Source organism: Panthera leo, chromosome C1 (assembly GCF_018350215.1).
Source record: "Panthera leo isolate Ple1 chromosome C1, P.leo_Ple1_pat1.1, whole genome shotgun sequence".
NCBI lineage: Eukaryota > Metazoa > Chordata > Mammalia > Carnivora > Felidae > Panthera > Panthera leo.
The window spans coordinates 110,160,850-110,177,021 of NC_056686.1; the positions used below are offsets into that span (position 1 = coordinate 110,160,850).

The 16,172-nt window shown below is 40.1% G+C and overlaps 1 protein-coding gene across 9 annotated transcripts in view; it reads left to right on the top strand.

Moving 5' to 3' along the window:
• The window catches only part of SAP130 (Sin3A associated protein 130), an 80,089-nt gene extending 70,607 nt beyond the window's left edge, over positions 1-9,482 (top strand). For 8 of the 9 annotated variants that reach the window (XM_042954062.1, XM_042954063.1, XM_042954060.1 and 5 more), the window contains 3 exons: positions 6,959-7,062; positions 8,163-8,276; positions 8,536-9,482. In XM_042954062.1, the coding sequence (XP_042809996.1) occupies positions 6,959-7,062; positions 8,163-8,276; positions 8,536-8,694 (377 nt within the window). In that variant the 3' untranslated portion in view covers positions 8,695-9,482. The remainder of the gene's footprint in view (positions 1-6,958; positions 7,063-8,162; positions 8,277-8,535) is intronic. The other variant, XM_042954068.1, reaches the window with a different exon arrangement.
• The last annotated feature ends 6,690 nt before the right edge of the window (positions 9,483-16,172 follow it).

The window sequence follows — 16,172 nt, forward strand, 5'->3', positions numbered from 1 at the left end:
GAAGAAGTGGATAAATTCCTAGAAACCTATAACTTCCCAAAACTGAGTCAGGAAGAAATAGAAAATTTGAACAGACCGGTTACCACCAATGAAATTGAATCAGTAATCAAAAAACTGCCAACAAACAAAAGTCCAGGACCAGATGCCTCCACAGGTGAATTCTATTCAACATTCACATGTAAAAATTTTTTTTAGTTTTAAGTAGACTCCATGCTCAATGTGGGACTTGAACTCACAACCCCGAGATCAAGAGTTGCATGCCCTACCGACTGAGCCAGCCAGGCACCCTCTACCAAACATTTAAAGAAGAGTTAATACCTATTCTCAACCTATCCCAGAAAATAGAAGAGGGAAGAAAACTTCCAAATTCATTCTATGAAGCCAGCATTACCCTGATACCAAAATCAGATAAAGACACCACAAAAAAAAAAAAAGGATAGGCCAGTATCTCTGATGAACATAGACGCAAAAATCTTCAACAAAATACTAGCAAGCCAAATCCAACAATATATTTTAAAAAGTCATTCACCATAATCAAGTGAGATTTATTCCTGGCTTGCAAGGGTGGCTCATTATTTACAAATCAATCAACGTGATACATCACCTTAATAAAAGAAAGAATAAGAACCATGTGAATATTTTAATAGATGTAGAAAAAGCATTTGGCAAAATGCAACCTCCATTCATCATAAAACCTTCCAACAAAGTAAGTTAGAGGGAACATATCTCAACATAATAAAGGCCATATATGAAAAACCTATAGCTAACATCACAGTCAGTGGTAAAAACTGAGTTTTTCCCCTAAGAACAGGAACAAGACAAGGATGTCCACTCTCACCACTTTTATTTAACATATAACTGGCAGTTCTAGCCACAGCAGTCAGACAAGAAAAAGAAATAAAAGGCATCCAAATTGGGAAGGAAGAAGGGAAAATTTCACTAATTGCAGATGACGCATATAGAGAAAACCCAAAAGACTCCACCAAAAAACTATTAGAACTAACAAATGAATTCAGTGAGTTTTCAGGATACAAAATAATTATACAGAAATCTGTTGCATTTCTATGTACTATTAATGAAATACCAGAAAGAAAAATTAAGAAAACAGTTCCATTTACTGGTGTACCGAAAATAGTAAAATACCTAGGAATAAACTTAAACGAGGAGGTGAAAGACCTGTACTCTGAAAACTATAAAACATTAATAAGAGAAATTGAATATGACAAAAATGGAAAGATGCTTATGGATTGGAAGAACAAATATTGTTAAAATGCCATTACTACCCAGGGCAGTCTACAGATTTAATGCAATATCTATCAAAATACAACAGCATTTTTCACAACTATAACAAATAATTCTGAAATTTGTATGGAATCGCAAAAGACCCTGAATACCCAATGCTGTCTTGAAAAAGAAAAACTAGAGGTTACCACAATTCCAGATTTCAAGATAGAATACAAAGCTATAGTAATCAAAACAGTATGGTACTGGCATAAAAATAGAAACCTAGATTAATGGAACAAAATAGCCCAGACATAAGTCCATAATTATATGGTCAATTAGTCTTTGACAAAGGAAGCAAGACTATCCAATGGGAAGAAGACAGTCCATTCAACAAATGATGTTGGGAAAACTGGACATCTGCATGCAAAAGAATGAAACTGTTGGAGCACCTGGGTGGCTCAGTAAGTGTCTGACGTTGGCTTAGGTCATGATCTCATGGTTCAGGAGTTCAAGCCCCATGTCAGACTCTGTGCTGACAACTCAGAGCCTGGAACCTGCTTCAGATTCTGTATCTCCCTCCCTCTGTCCCTCCCCCACTCACTGTGTCTCTCTCTCTCTCAAAAATAAATAAACATTTTTAAAAAATTTTTTTAAAAAGGAATGAAACTGAGCCACTTTCTTAACACCATACACAAAAATAAACTCAAAATTGATTAAGGATCTAAATGTGAGATCATAAAAATCCTAGAGGAGAACACAGGCAGTAATTTCTCTGACATGGGCCATAGCAACATTTTTCTAGATAGGTCTCCTGAGGCAAGAGAAGCAAAATCAAAAATAAACTATGGGACCCTATCAAAATAAAAATCTGCACAGTGAAGGAAACAACAAAACTAAAAGACAGTGTACTGGATGGTAGAAGATATTTGCAAATGACCTATCTGATAAAAGGTTAAAAGCTTTTATAACTCAACACCAAAAACACCTAAATAATGTAAGCAACAAATGAGCAGAAGACATGAACAGACATTTCTCCAAAGAAGACATCCAGGTGGCCAGCAGACACATGGCAAGATGCTCAACATCTCTCATCACCAGGGAAATGCAAGTCAAAACCACAGTGAGCTACCACACCTCACGCCTGTCAGAATGGCTAAAATCAAAAACAAAAGAAGCAAATGTTGGGGAGAATGTGGAGAAAAAGCAACCCTTGTGCACTGTTGTTGGGAAAGCAAACTGGTGTAGCCATTGTGGAAAATAGTATAGAGGTTCCTTAAAAAATTAAAAATAGAAGGGCACCTGGGTGGCTCAGTCGGTTGAGCCACTGACTCTTGATTTCAGCTCAAGTGTCATGATCTCATGGTTTGTGGGTTCGGGCCCTGCATCAGGCTCTGCACTGATGGTGCAGAGCCTGCTTGAGATTCTCTCCTTTCTCTCTGCCCTTCCCCTGTTCACACACGCTCGCTCGTTCTCCTGCTCTCTCAAAAATAAATAAATAAACCTTTTTTTTTTTTTTTTTTTTTTTTAATTAGAAATAGGGCGTCTGGGTGGCTCAGTCAGTTAGGCATCTGACTTCATCTCAGGTCATGATCTCATAGTTCCAGAGTTTGTGCCCCGCGTTGGGCTCTGTGCTGACAGCTTAGAGCCTGGAGCCTGCTTTGGATTCTGTGTCTCCCTCTCTCTCTGCCCCTCCTCCACTCGTACTCTGTCTCTCTCAAAAATAAACATTAAAAAAAATTAGAAGAATTATCATATCATGTAATTCCACTATTGGGTATTTACCCAAAGAGTATGAAAACACTAATTTGAGAAGATTTATGCACTCCTATATTTATTGCAGCATTATTTACAATAGCTGAATTATGGAAGCAACCAAGGTGTCCATTGATAGAGGAATGGATAAAGATGTGAGATATATACCCAAGGGAATATTACTCAGCCATAAAAATGATTGAAAGCTTGCCATTTGTAACAACATGGATGAATCTAGAGGGTATAATGCTAAGACAATGCTAAGTGCCATATGATTTCACTCATGTGGAATTTAAAAACACAAAACAGGGGCGCCTGAGTGGCTCAGTCGGTTAAGCATCTGACTTCAGCTCAGGTCGTGATCTCACAGTTCGTGAGTTCAGGCCCCGCGTTGGGCTCTGCGCTGACAGCTCAGAGCCCGGAGCCTGCTTCAGATTCTGTGTCTCCCTCTCTCTCTGCCCCTCCCCCGTTCATGCTCTGTCTCTCTCACTCTCAAAAATAAATAAATGTTAAAAAAAACAATAACAACAAAGAAAGAGACAAACCAAGAAACAGACTCTTAATTATAATTCTAGAACAAACTGATGAAACAGATTGTTACTAGAGGGAAGTTGGGGAGGAGGGATGGATGAAGTAGGTACAGGGGATTAAGAGTACACTTCTGGGCTGCCTGGGTGGCTCAGTCGGTTAAACATCTGACTTCAGCTCAGGTCATGATCTCATGGTCTGAGTTCAAGCCCCGCGTAGGGCTCTGTGCTGACAGCTCAGAGCCTGGAGCCTGCTTCAGATTCTGTGTCTCCCTCTCTCTCTGCCCCTCCCCCACTCATGCTCTGTCTCAGAAATAAATAAACGTTAAAAAAAAAAAAAGAGTACACTTCTGATGAGCACTGAGAAATGTATAGAATTGTTGAACCACTATATTGTACACCTAATACTAATATAACTGTATGTTAATTATACTGGAGTGTGTACCCCTCATAGTCTTTGATGGCGTTGTCACTTCCCCTCTGTATCTCCTCTCATAACTGCATTCTAATCCTGAGAAACATCAGACAGATCCACATAGAAAGGCATCTTTCAAAATTCCTTGACCAGTACCCTTCAAAACTGTCAAGGTCATCAGAATCAAGGACAGTCTGAGAAACTGTCAAGCCAAGAGCTAAGGAGACATAATATTTTCATTAGGTCCTAGAATGGAAAATGACCATAAAATGTATTTGTTTGTTTGTTTGTTTGTTTATTTTGAAAGACAGAGTGTGAGTGGGGGAAGGTCAGAGAGAAAGAGAGAGAGGGAATCCTAAGCATGCTTCACACTGCCAGCACAGAACCCACAAAGCATGAGATCATGAGACCTGAGCAGAAACCAAGAGTCAGACGCTTAACAGACTAAACCACCGAGACACCTCCATAACATTTATTCCTATACTATGGGAACCCACTGTTCCTAGGAGTGCCTTTAGGTTTCAGCTTCATAGTCTGTGGCACATGGAGCCTGTTGCTTTGGAAAAAGATTAGAAACTACCTGTTTTATGGCCTGTTCCCCACCCCCCGCCCCAGGTAGAATCTCTGAGCAAGGACTCTGGAGGTGGGGTGGGGACAATGGCAACCTTCTCTCTGAAGGTGAGCAACCTTCTCTAGGAGGTGAGCATCCAGTGGAAGGGAAGAGGAGTGAGCAGCCTGGGGTCCTCTTGGCTTGCTTCTCCTAGCATAAAACCATCACTTCAAAAAGCGGGAAAAGGGTTCCCAGGGCCCCAGTGTTCTTAGCACACTTGCCTTGGGTACAGTCTCCATTCTGGACTAGGGATTGAACAGAAGAGAACCCCTGCATCTCAGTTGTACACACCTAGTACTTAGCGTCAGCAGCAGGTAGCAGGGGTCAGGATGGGAAATCCTGATGACCTGCTTCTCCTGGGAAGATCGCCTTCCACCTGGTAGCTGGAGGGAAGGGAACCCCATGTTCTGGGCTGCTACAGTCTGCATGGGGTATCCACCTCACTGAGCTGGGAGAGAAACAGAGAAATGGTCTTGATTCAGATACCACGCACTCTCTGTTCTTACCGCAGATGTGCTTAAATATATGTTGCATGAGTAGAGTTGCATTTCTGTTTTCCCTTAATGTGCCTTCCCAGAGGTTTAAATAGTTACTAAAATTTTCTCTTTCACTGGAGAGACAGTGGTGCACTGTCATTCCACAAGTCAGTTGTCTTGCACACTTTGCCCAGCTAGCTGCTCAGGAAGGCAATTTGCCAGTGTCATAAAAACCGGAACATACACTTACCATATGACCTTACACTCCTGGGCATTTACCCAGAAAAGTGAAAACCTGTGTCCACACAAAAATCTGCACAGCTGTTCATAGCAACTTTTGTTGGAGTAGCCAGAAACTAGAACGTACTTATTGGCCATTTGTATATCTTTTTCGGAGAAATGTCTGTTTGGATCCTTCGACTTTTTACACGATTTATCTCTGTATTATGGAGTTGTAAGAATTTTTCATATGTTCTACATACAAGTCTCTTATCAGATGTATCCCTGTACCATCTTTGCAGTTTCCTCTGAGTCCATCATTATTTCAAAGTAAAGAGTTTTTTTTAATGTCTAAAATGAAATACCCAAGTACAGTACAGCCAAGCACTGGTGAAATCTAAATAGGCTGCATCATCATCATGGTTGTGGCATTGTACTGTGGTTTTACAAGATGTTACCACTGGGGGAAACCAGGTAGAGTACTTAGGATCTCTGTGTTATTTCTTACAACTTCATGTGAATCTCCAATTGCCTCAAAAGTTTAAAAAGTCTTTAAATCATATGCACGCTAATATTTACCTACTAGGTAGTTTTTTTTTTTTTTAAGGTTTATTTTTGAAAGAGACAGAGTACAAGTGGGGAAGGGGCAGATAAAGAGGGAGACAGAGAATCCAAAGAAGGCTCCAGGCTCTGAGCCATCAGCACAGAGCCCAATGCCGGGCTCCAACTTGTGAACCGCAAGATCATGAGCAAAAGTTGAATGCTTAACCCACTGAGCCACTCAGGTGCCATGGGGGGGGGGGGGGGGGGAGGTTAATTGATAAACTTCTTAAAGCAGTTTTAGGTTCACAACAAAATTGAATGGAAGGTACGGGGATTCCCATGTACCCTCAGCTCCACACATGCACAGCCTCCCGCACTATCAACATCCCCACCACAATGGTAGATTTGGTGTGTTTGATGAACATACATGAACACATCATTATCACCTAAAGTTCATCACTTACATTAAGGCTTAGTATTGGTGTTCTATATTCTGTGGGTTTTGACAAATACATAGACAGTCTTTTCAAGAATATTTTTTTAAATAATAAAGTAAAATTTTTAAAATATTTTAAAATACTTTTTAATGATCTGTTAATCTGTAAATACATTTTAAGTTATAGCTAAACAGTAATTAAAACTTCACATACACAGCTAGACTCATCTTTGACAAGTACCCCTCTATCCTAGTTTATCCCTCCCCAGTCCAGATGATACGTTTCATATTTATTTTACTACAGTTCTGGTTACTGGACTTTTCTATCCAAATGTGAAATGTTATACAAATTTGATTCCTTTCATTTCTCCAGCATCTAGATAACAGCAAAACTCTTCTAAAACTTCATGCCCAGTTCTCCACAGGCTTGGAAGCATCACACGTGAGCAAGGGCTCTAAGCAACCACAGACCAGTTCCCTTCCTTTAAGAGATTAAAACATTAATTTGCTCTCTTTTGAACTCTCTAGATTAGCAGAGTACGTCATTATGGCATTCTTCCGGGATGAACAAAAGGAGAAACTTTGATTCATGTTGTGACCTCTATTCCTAATGACTTCAATGCAAAGGAGTTATTTAAGTAAAGATATTTAAGTGAAGACATTCTTGATAACATAGTAGCACCTCAGCAGCTTGAACCCGAATTCTTTTAGCTTTATAAAAATTGAAATACACTTTTTATTTTTTTATGGCTCCAGAAGAGAAGAAAGCTATGCTGCAGGAAATAGCTAACCAGAAAGGGGTGTCCTGTCGTGCTCAAGGCTGGAAAGTTCACCTCTGTGCCGCTCAGTTGCTACAGCTGGTAGGTGGAGTTCTAGTAAAGTTGTTATGTCCTGCTGACATGAGGAACAGGTGCCAGAGGCATCCGTATTCATAGTGTTTCCTTTTGAGTAATTCTGAAGCATTTCCATCCGGGTGATGGCAGAGTTTTTACGTATAATACGTAATATTATAATTATTATATCTATCCCAGAGATAGAGTTCAAATATATCTTAGTCTGATGCCCGGAACCAAAATATATTGAACAACTCTGGGTGTAAGACCCACAGTTAAGCTTCAGTATTTTGTGTTGCCATGAATCTGAAACAGAGAGCCTCGAGTGACCTGACTGTAAACCCTTGCTGCCTACAATGCTCCTTATCACGGGAACCAGGCTCAGCTCCCACCTCTTCCTGATTAGTGGGATTTATTTCCCTGCCAGTTTGCAATATTGTTCAAATAAGCTGTCCCATCCTCCCATGGGAACTAGGGGACACCTCTCCCTCTTGATACTACAAAGCCTGCCTCCTACAGCCCCTGCTTGTTCACTCTGTTCCTGAGTGCAGCCCCTGCGTGGCCCTGCATGGTGTGTGATGTCCTCCTCCCCTGGGCTGTGAGTATATCGACTAGTAAACTGCTGTTGATCTCATGTGTGTCCAGTGTTGGCTGGTGTTACGTGTCCATTTCCATCACCCTAGGGCGGGAGTCCTTCACCAAGAAGGTGAAGGGGCACCAGTCAAAACAACCTCATGAAGTTTTCCATCTTTGGAGTAGCACTGATGTGAAGAACATGGTCTATTATGAGTATCTAAAAATAAAGTAGTGCTGTGGCTACTTTTTGTACTTTAGAAAAGCATATTCTCTGAAACCTTTAGACTTTTTTTTTAGAGCAGTTGTGAATTCAGGGCAGTATTTAAAAGTTATCCTTGAAGATGGACTCTGTGACGCAGTGTTCTGTTAATCGTTGTTGAACAGTTTCCCTTGCTCTACATTAGCGCCCTAGTCCTCGGGAGAAAGGATCCTATCACCCACACAGTTCTCACACCAGTTTACAGAAGTGATTCAAGGTGGGTGCATCTGCCTGACGTTACTCAGGAAAAGTACCTCTGAGGTCATGATGCCCTTCCTCTTGTGTGTTGCAGACAAATCTGGAGCATGATGTTTATGAAAGACTCACCAACCTACAGGAAGGGATTATCCCAAAGAAAAAGGCGGCCACTGATGATGATCTGCACCGAATAAACGAACTGATACAGGTTTGATTGAGCCCTTCCCTCTGACCATCCAGTTTAGGGGGTTATCCCTACGCAATGGTCTTACTTCTCCCATTTCCCTACCTCTTTCACTGACTTATTTAGTAAAAACCTACTGTTTACTTCAGCCTGCAATACCAAGAAAGACTAAAACGTTTTTTTATATGACAGCCTCAGAATGGCCTCAGTCCAAAGGTGAAAAGTTATTTAAAAGCCTGGTGGTCTCCTGATTACCAATTGGTGATGATGTCTTCTGTTGCAGGGAAATATGCAGCGGTGTAAACTTGTGATGGACCAGATCAGTGAGGCCAGAGACTCCATGCTTAAGGTTTTAGATCATAAAGACCGTGTCCTGAAGCTTCTAAACAAGAATGGGACTGTCAAGAAGGTGTCAAAATTGAAGCGAAAAGAGAAAGTCTAGACCCAGAAGAATCAGGACTTTGGAAACAGAATTTATGAAGAATGATGGTGCGGGTGGGGGGAGGGTTTTGGTTCTTTTCAAAATGGAACATTGAAAAAAAGGAAGTGTTCCTTAATTCACACAAGAAAGCAGAGGGACCCATGGTACCCAATGGCACAAACGGATCAGAGCTGTTCTGATGCAGTGAACTCCATTCTCTCTTTCAGGCATATCCCTCTTAAACTCGCTGTGTCACAAACGACTCCTGATGCATCGGTGTCTGCCAGTGAGAATCAGTGACACAAATGAGTGGCTGGCAGTTTTCAGCCTTCTGGTTTATAAATTGTATTTATCTGACGGATTCCTGCAGGACCCATACTGAGCCTGGACTGAAAGTATCCACTTGGACCATCTGTTATCTCTCTACACTGAAAAATCAAACCTCTTCCCCTCAGCCCAGCCAGTTCTTATCTGTCTGACCTTCAAATGCCTGAGCTGGCCTTTTACAGCAGTGTCATATGGCACCAAGAGACTTGCCACATCTCACACTCTAAAGGGTTTGAACTATTAATTCTTGTCATTTTTTTAAAGAACCATTTCAAAGTGAAATTGTTATATTGTCTGTCCTGCGTGTGTCAGAGTTGGGTTTTTGTGGAGGTTCCGAGCAAGCAACATCTGAAGTTGCTCTGAGATCCTTGTTCTGAAGTACACTCTCAGTTATCTGTACTTCGCGTAGCTGGTGTGATGCTGTTGATTGTATGTACCGCACATCTCCCAATGTTAATAAAGGACTCAAAGAGGTTTTTGTACATGAGCAGTTTGCATCTTTTTATCAAGTGAATCAGGGCTGTGCTGTCCACCATGTGTGTATCCTACTGTAATTTCTCACACATTGTTGAGAGTTGACTCTGCTAAAGTTTTGTTCTTCCGTATGAGTGAGTTCCTCTTATCCTGGTGTTTTGAAGAGGTCACAATGGCTCTTGGTTGTCATAAATACAAGACTGTGTTTTGTCCCATTGCAGGCACAAATTGGTCAAATTACAGGACTGAGGCTGCAGGAGTGGGGTAGGGCTGCCAACGATGGTGGATTTTCTTCACACATTTGCTCTTGCTTCCTCCGAGCCACCTGAGTGGTGTAGTGGCTAGGCCTGCTTCCTTTGAGCACCAGCCGCCACCTCTGTCCCTTCCAGCTGGATGTTCTTCCTTAGGACATGGGTTGCCAACTTGAGCCTGAAGCTCACCTCTTTGCCCCGACCCAAATAGATTTAAGATGGGGAGTCTGTGCCAGTTCTGCCCTGGTCTTTGGGACTAACACTCTGCCTCACCTGCAACAAGCTTCCTCCAGTTGGAACGGTAAGCTCCCATCTGCTATGGCACTGGAGAAGAAACAAAGCAGGCTTCTGGTTAGGCCACATAGGCCTGGGTAGCCTAGGCCAAGAAGCCCTCAGAATAATCAAGGCTATTCCACTAGAGGTATGGAGCCAACTTTAAAAGGTATTATTGGTTGCTTGCTAGACACCAGTGCTGGAAGCATGTTCCTTTGCCTCAGTTTCTCTTCTGTGCACACATTGCCCCCATGGTTTCATGTGGTGTGCTGGCTGTGATTCATGTACTTGGGATCCTGCATTACAGACCTGTTCTGTCTAAAAGTATTGTCACCTCACTTTAAACAAAACTTAACCCTGCATTTTGTCAATGCAGGTTAGAACAATAGTGTTTTCAGTACTTCCTTGCCTTATACTGTCAGAAGTTGGGAGAGGCAGGGGGATGAGTCTTATCACGTGTATTTGCCCATTTCACCATTCCCACAGTCAAGGTCATATCCATCAGACCCAGTAGTTTCTCCTCATGCCTCTGATTTCTTCCCTCTCACCCCTACCTGCCTCCCTATCTTTAGACAAACACGAGTCTGCCCTCTTGTCGCTGGATTCGTTTGTGTTTTCTGGAATTGTATATGAGTGAAATCATACAATATATTCTTTTTCGAGGGAGGGTGTCTGCGTGCTTTACTCAGCATAATGGAAATTTTTCCTGAAATTCATCCATGTTTCTATAGGTCATTGCTTTTTGTTGCTGAGTACCAAGCTCTCCACTGCATGGATGTTTCACAAGTTGTTTTATCCGTTCACCTGTAGGAAGACTTTCGAGTTGTTAGCAGGTTTTGATATTATAGATACAACTGTTCTGTACATTTCTTTGTATGGACATATGTTTTAATATTAAAGTACTTCTGCTTTCCAGGGGTTTATAAGCAAGAGATAATCCAGAGACCAGGCTTTTGTTCCAGAAAACTATCATTCACAAACTTAAAGATTAGAAAGAATTGGAAATATATTTGGGGTAAGGCTTGGATTTGGCTCCTGTTCTCTACATTGGAAAATCAAAGAAACATAAAACTGGGGAAAAAAAGTTTTAACCTATCTGCTTTGTCTAGAAAATCTTTCATATATATTTTTTAACACAGATATTTCAAAACCCCGTTAAATAGAAATATGCCTTATAGTATTTTCATTTTCAGTGTTTTTATCACAGTAATAATATAGAATCACACAATTTTAGAGTTTAAAAGCTATTTAAAGATTCTCAACCTGGGAAAAAATGGACACCTTTTGAAAGGATTATTTTTTGGTACTTTTTTATTGTAAAATACAACACAGATAAAGAAAACTACATGAAACAAGTGTATAGCTTCATAAATTTTTTAAAAAAACAGCTTTGAAATTACCACCCAGGGTAAAAACTAGAACTCTGTTGGTCACCTCAGAAGCCCCACCACTGCCCCATCCCAGTCACAACCCTCTACCTCCCCGCAAACAGCCACTATCTTGACTTTTTCAAATAACCAATGTTACTGTGATACAATTATGTGGAGTAAAATACCCAAATCTTAGCTTTATAGTTTTATGCATTTTGACAAATACATAAACGTTTAGCTAACATCTGAATACAGGTATGTGTGACATCACCATAACCCCAGAAAGATGACCCCTTTGTAGCCAACACACCTCTGCCCCTTACCAAGGTAAACAGCTCATCTGTACATTATCACAGATTAGTTTTGTCTGTCCTTGACTTCATATAAATGCAGTCATAGAGTATGTGCTTTTTTGTGTCTTATTTTGAGATTCATCCATTTGTTGTACGTATCATAAATCGTTCCTTTTTACTGCTGAGTGGTATTCTGCTGTGTAAATATGCAAGTTTACTCATGTCCCTATTGAAGGACATCTTGCTTGCTTCTGGTTTTTGACCATTGTGAATAAAGCTGCTTGCTATAAACATTTGCACACAGGTTTTGTGTGGAAATAAATTTTCAGATCAGTTGGGAAAAAAACGAAGAATGTGATTGCTGGCTCACGAGGTAAAACTGTTTATTTTTGTAAGAAACTCCCAAACTGTCTTCTAAAGTGACTGTCCCATTTTACATTATCATCAGCCATCAGTGACAGTTCTTGTTGCTTGGCATCCTCTCCAATGTTTAGTGTTGTTGCCTTCTGGATTTTAGCCATTCTAATAGATAAATAGTGGTTTCCTGCCTTTATGCATAATGACATGATAATCACTTGTCATATGCTCATTTGCCATCTTTATACCATTTTTGATGAGGTGTCTGTTCAGATCTTTGCCCATATGTTAATTAGGTTGTTTTCAGATTGAGTTTTAAGAGTTCTCTGTATTTTTAGGATACCAGTCCTTTTTCTGAAAGGTATGCATTTTGCGAATAGTTTATTGCTATCTATAGCATGTCTTTCCATTTACTTAACAGTGCCTTTAGAAGAGCAGAAGTTTTCAATTTTAATAAAGTACAACATCAATTTCTTTTTGTGTGTGTGGATCATGCTTTTGGGTTATATCTAAAGACTGCCAAACCCAAGGTCATCTAGATTTTTCTCCAATATTTTGTTATAGGAGTTTTATAGTTTTGTGTTTTACATTTTAGGTCTGTGATCCATTTTGAGGTAATTTTTGTGACAGTGGTAAGGTCTGTGTACATGTTTGTGCTTGTGTATTTCCAATCCCAGCACCATTTGTTGAAAAGACCATCCCCATTAAATTACCTTTGCTCCATTTGTCAAAGATCAATTGACTGTATTTGTGTGGCACTATTTCTGGGCCCTCTCTTCTGTTCTTCTGATGTACTTGTGTATCATCTCACCACCAGCACCGCTCTGTTTCAATCACCATAGCTTTTTTTTTTTAATTTTTTTAAATTTTTATATTTTTTAAAAAATTTTTTAATTAATTTATTTCTGAGATACAGATAGAGACAGAGGGTGAGCAGGGGGGGGAATGGAGAGAGAGGGAGACACAGAATCCGAAGCAGGCTCCAGGCTCTGAGCTGTCAGTACAGACCCCAATGTGGGGCTCAAATTCATGAACCACGAGATCATGACCTGAGCCAAAATCGAGTCAGACGCTTAACCGACTGAGCCACCCAGGCACCCCTTAATCACCATCGCTTTATAGTCCTGAAGTTGAGCAGTATCGGTTCTCCAACTTGGTTCTTCACTGTTGTGTTAGCTATTCTGGGTCTTTTGTCTTTTCATATAAATTATAGAATCTGTTAATATGTATGGAATGCTCTGCTGGAATTTGGATGGAATCTATAATCCAATTGGGAGAGAACTGGCATCCTAATAATGTTGGATGTTCTAGTCCATAAATACGGATACCTCCATTTAGTTAGGTGTTTTATTTTTTCATAAGAGTTTTGTAATTTTCCTCATATACATTTGTACATATTTCATTAGATTTATACTTAAGTATTTCATTTTATGTGTATGCTATTATAAATGGTACTGTGTTTTCAAATTGTAATTGTTCACTAGTAGTGTATAAGAAAGCAATCAACATCTATATACTATTAACCTTATATGCTGTGGTGTTCCTATATTAACAGAAGTGCTTTTGCCAACTTCTTGGGACTTTCTACATCAACAGTGCCATCTGTAAACAAATACAGTTTTATTTCTTCTTTCCCAATCTGTATAAGTTTTCTTTCTTTTTCCTGTCATATTGCAGTAGATAGGACTTCCAGCAAGATGTTGAATAAGAGTGGTAAGAGGTCCAATAAAGACTGCATTGGCTTCTTCTGCCATTAAAAAACAAAACAAACAAACAACAACAACAACAGCAAACAGTGGTAAGAGGGAGTATCCTTCTTTGTTTCCAATCTTAGGGATAAAGTGTCCAGTTTCTCACCATTAAGTACGATGTGAGAGAAGGGGCTTTTCTAAAAGTTCTTGATTAAGTTGAGGAAGTTCTTTGTTGCTAGTTTTCTGAGAGTTTTCAATCATAGAATGGATGGTGGGTTTTGTCATATGTTTTCCTGCATCACTGGTACAATCATATGAGTTTATTTAGCATGTTGATTTAATAGATTACATTAATTGACTTTTTAAATTGCTGAACCAGCCAATCAAACCAGCATACCTGGAATAAATTCCACTTGGTTATGATGTATAGTTCTTTTTATACATTGTTAGTTTCAACTTGCTGACGCTTAGTTACATCTATGTTCATGAAAGAACATATGATTTATTTTTTATACTTCTCTTTATCAGTGTCAGGGTGATGCTGATGTCCTAGAAGGATTTAGGAAGTGTTCTCTCTGCTTCTGTTTTTTGGGGAGAAGTGTAGAGAATTGGTATAATTTCTTCCTTAAATGTTTGGTCAGATTCACCGGTGAAAACATCTGGATCTGGTACTTTGTTTTTTGGAAATTACCAATTATTGATTCAATTTTTAAAATAGATACAGGCCTATTTCTCCTTGTGTGAGTTTTGGCTATTTCTTTCAAGGAATTTCATTATTTCATCTAAGTTAGTAAATTTGTGGGCATGGAGTTTTTTGCAGACGTCCTTTTTGGGTTTTTTGGGTTTTTGTTTTTGTCGTTTTAAGATTTCATTTTTAGAGGCACCTGAGTGGCTTAGTCAGTTAAGCATCCAACTTCAGCTCAGTTCATGATCTCACAGTTTGTGAGTTCAAGCCCAGTGTCGGGCTCTGTGCTGACAGCTCAGGGCCTAGAGCCTACTTTGGATTCTGTGTCTCCCTCTCTTTCTCCCCCTCCCCTCCTGACACTCTGTCTCTCAAAAATAAACACTAAAAAATTTTTATAAGGCTTTATTTTTAAGTAATCTCTGCATCCAACATGGAGCTTGAACTCACAATCCTGGTATCAAGAGTCACATGCTCCACCAACTGAACTAACCAAGCATTCCTTTATTATCTTTTTCATGTCCATGGGATCAGTAGTGATACCTTTCCTTTTTTGTTGTTGTTTGGATTTTGAGGGGTGCCTGGGTGGCTCAGTAGGTTAAGCATCTGACTCTTGATTTCAACTCAGGTCATGGGATTGAGCACCATGTTGGGTTCTGCACTGGGCATGGAGCCTGCTTAAGATCCTCTCTCTTTCCCTCTGCACCCCCCTTCTCAAAATTTTTTTTTTTTTTTTTTTTTTTGAGATGGGGCATCTGACTGGCCTACTCAGTAGAGCATGTGACTCTCAATCTCAGGGTTGTGAGTTCAAGCCTCATGTTGTGTGTAGAGATTACTTAAAAATAAAATCTTAGGGCGCCTGGGTGGCTCAGTTCGTTGGGTGGCCGACTTCGGCTCAGGTCATGATCTCGCAGTCCGTGAGTTCGAGCCCCGCGTCGGGCTCTGTGCTGACAGCTCAGAGCCTGGAGCCTGTTTCAGATTCTGTGTCTCCCTCTCGCTGACCCTCCCCTGTTATGCTCTGTCTCTCTCTGTCTCAAAAATAAATAAAACATTAAAAAAATTTTTTTTTAATAAAATAAAATCTTAAAACTTTGAATTATAATTCACATAACATACAGTTCACCTACTTGAAGTGTATAACTCAGTGACTTTCACTATATTCAGAGTTGTGCATCCATCCCATAATCAATTTGAGAATATTTTCATTGCCCCCAAAATCAGCCCTGTACCCAGAACCACTACTCCAATTTAGGAGTTGAATCCATTTTTGAGGTAATTTTTGCATCTGATGTGAAGTAAAGGGTCCAACTTCCTTCTTTTGCCTATGGCTTACCAGTCTTCCCTGCCATGTATTGAAAAGGCTTCTTTCACCTCATTGAATTGTCCTGGCAGTTTGTCAAAGATGAGTTAATTATATATGTGAAGAATTACTTCTGAACTGTCAATTTATTTCTTAAGATTTTATTTTTAATCTCTATACCCAATGTGGGGCTTGAACTTACAACTCCAAGATCAAGAGTTTTATGCTGTACCCCACTGAGCCAGCCGGACGCTCCTGATCTCTCAATTCTATTCCCTTGATCTGTATGTCTAAACTTAGGGCATGCTATCTTATTTACCTCAACTTTTTAAAAAATGTTTTCAATGTTTCTATTTATTTTTGAAAGAAAGCATGCACACAAGTGGGGGAGGAGCAGAGAGAAGGAGACAGAGGATCCAAAGCAGGCTCTGCACTGACAGCAGAGAGCCCGATGTAGGGCTTGAGCCCACAAACCATGAGA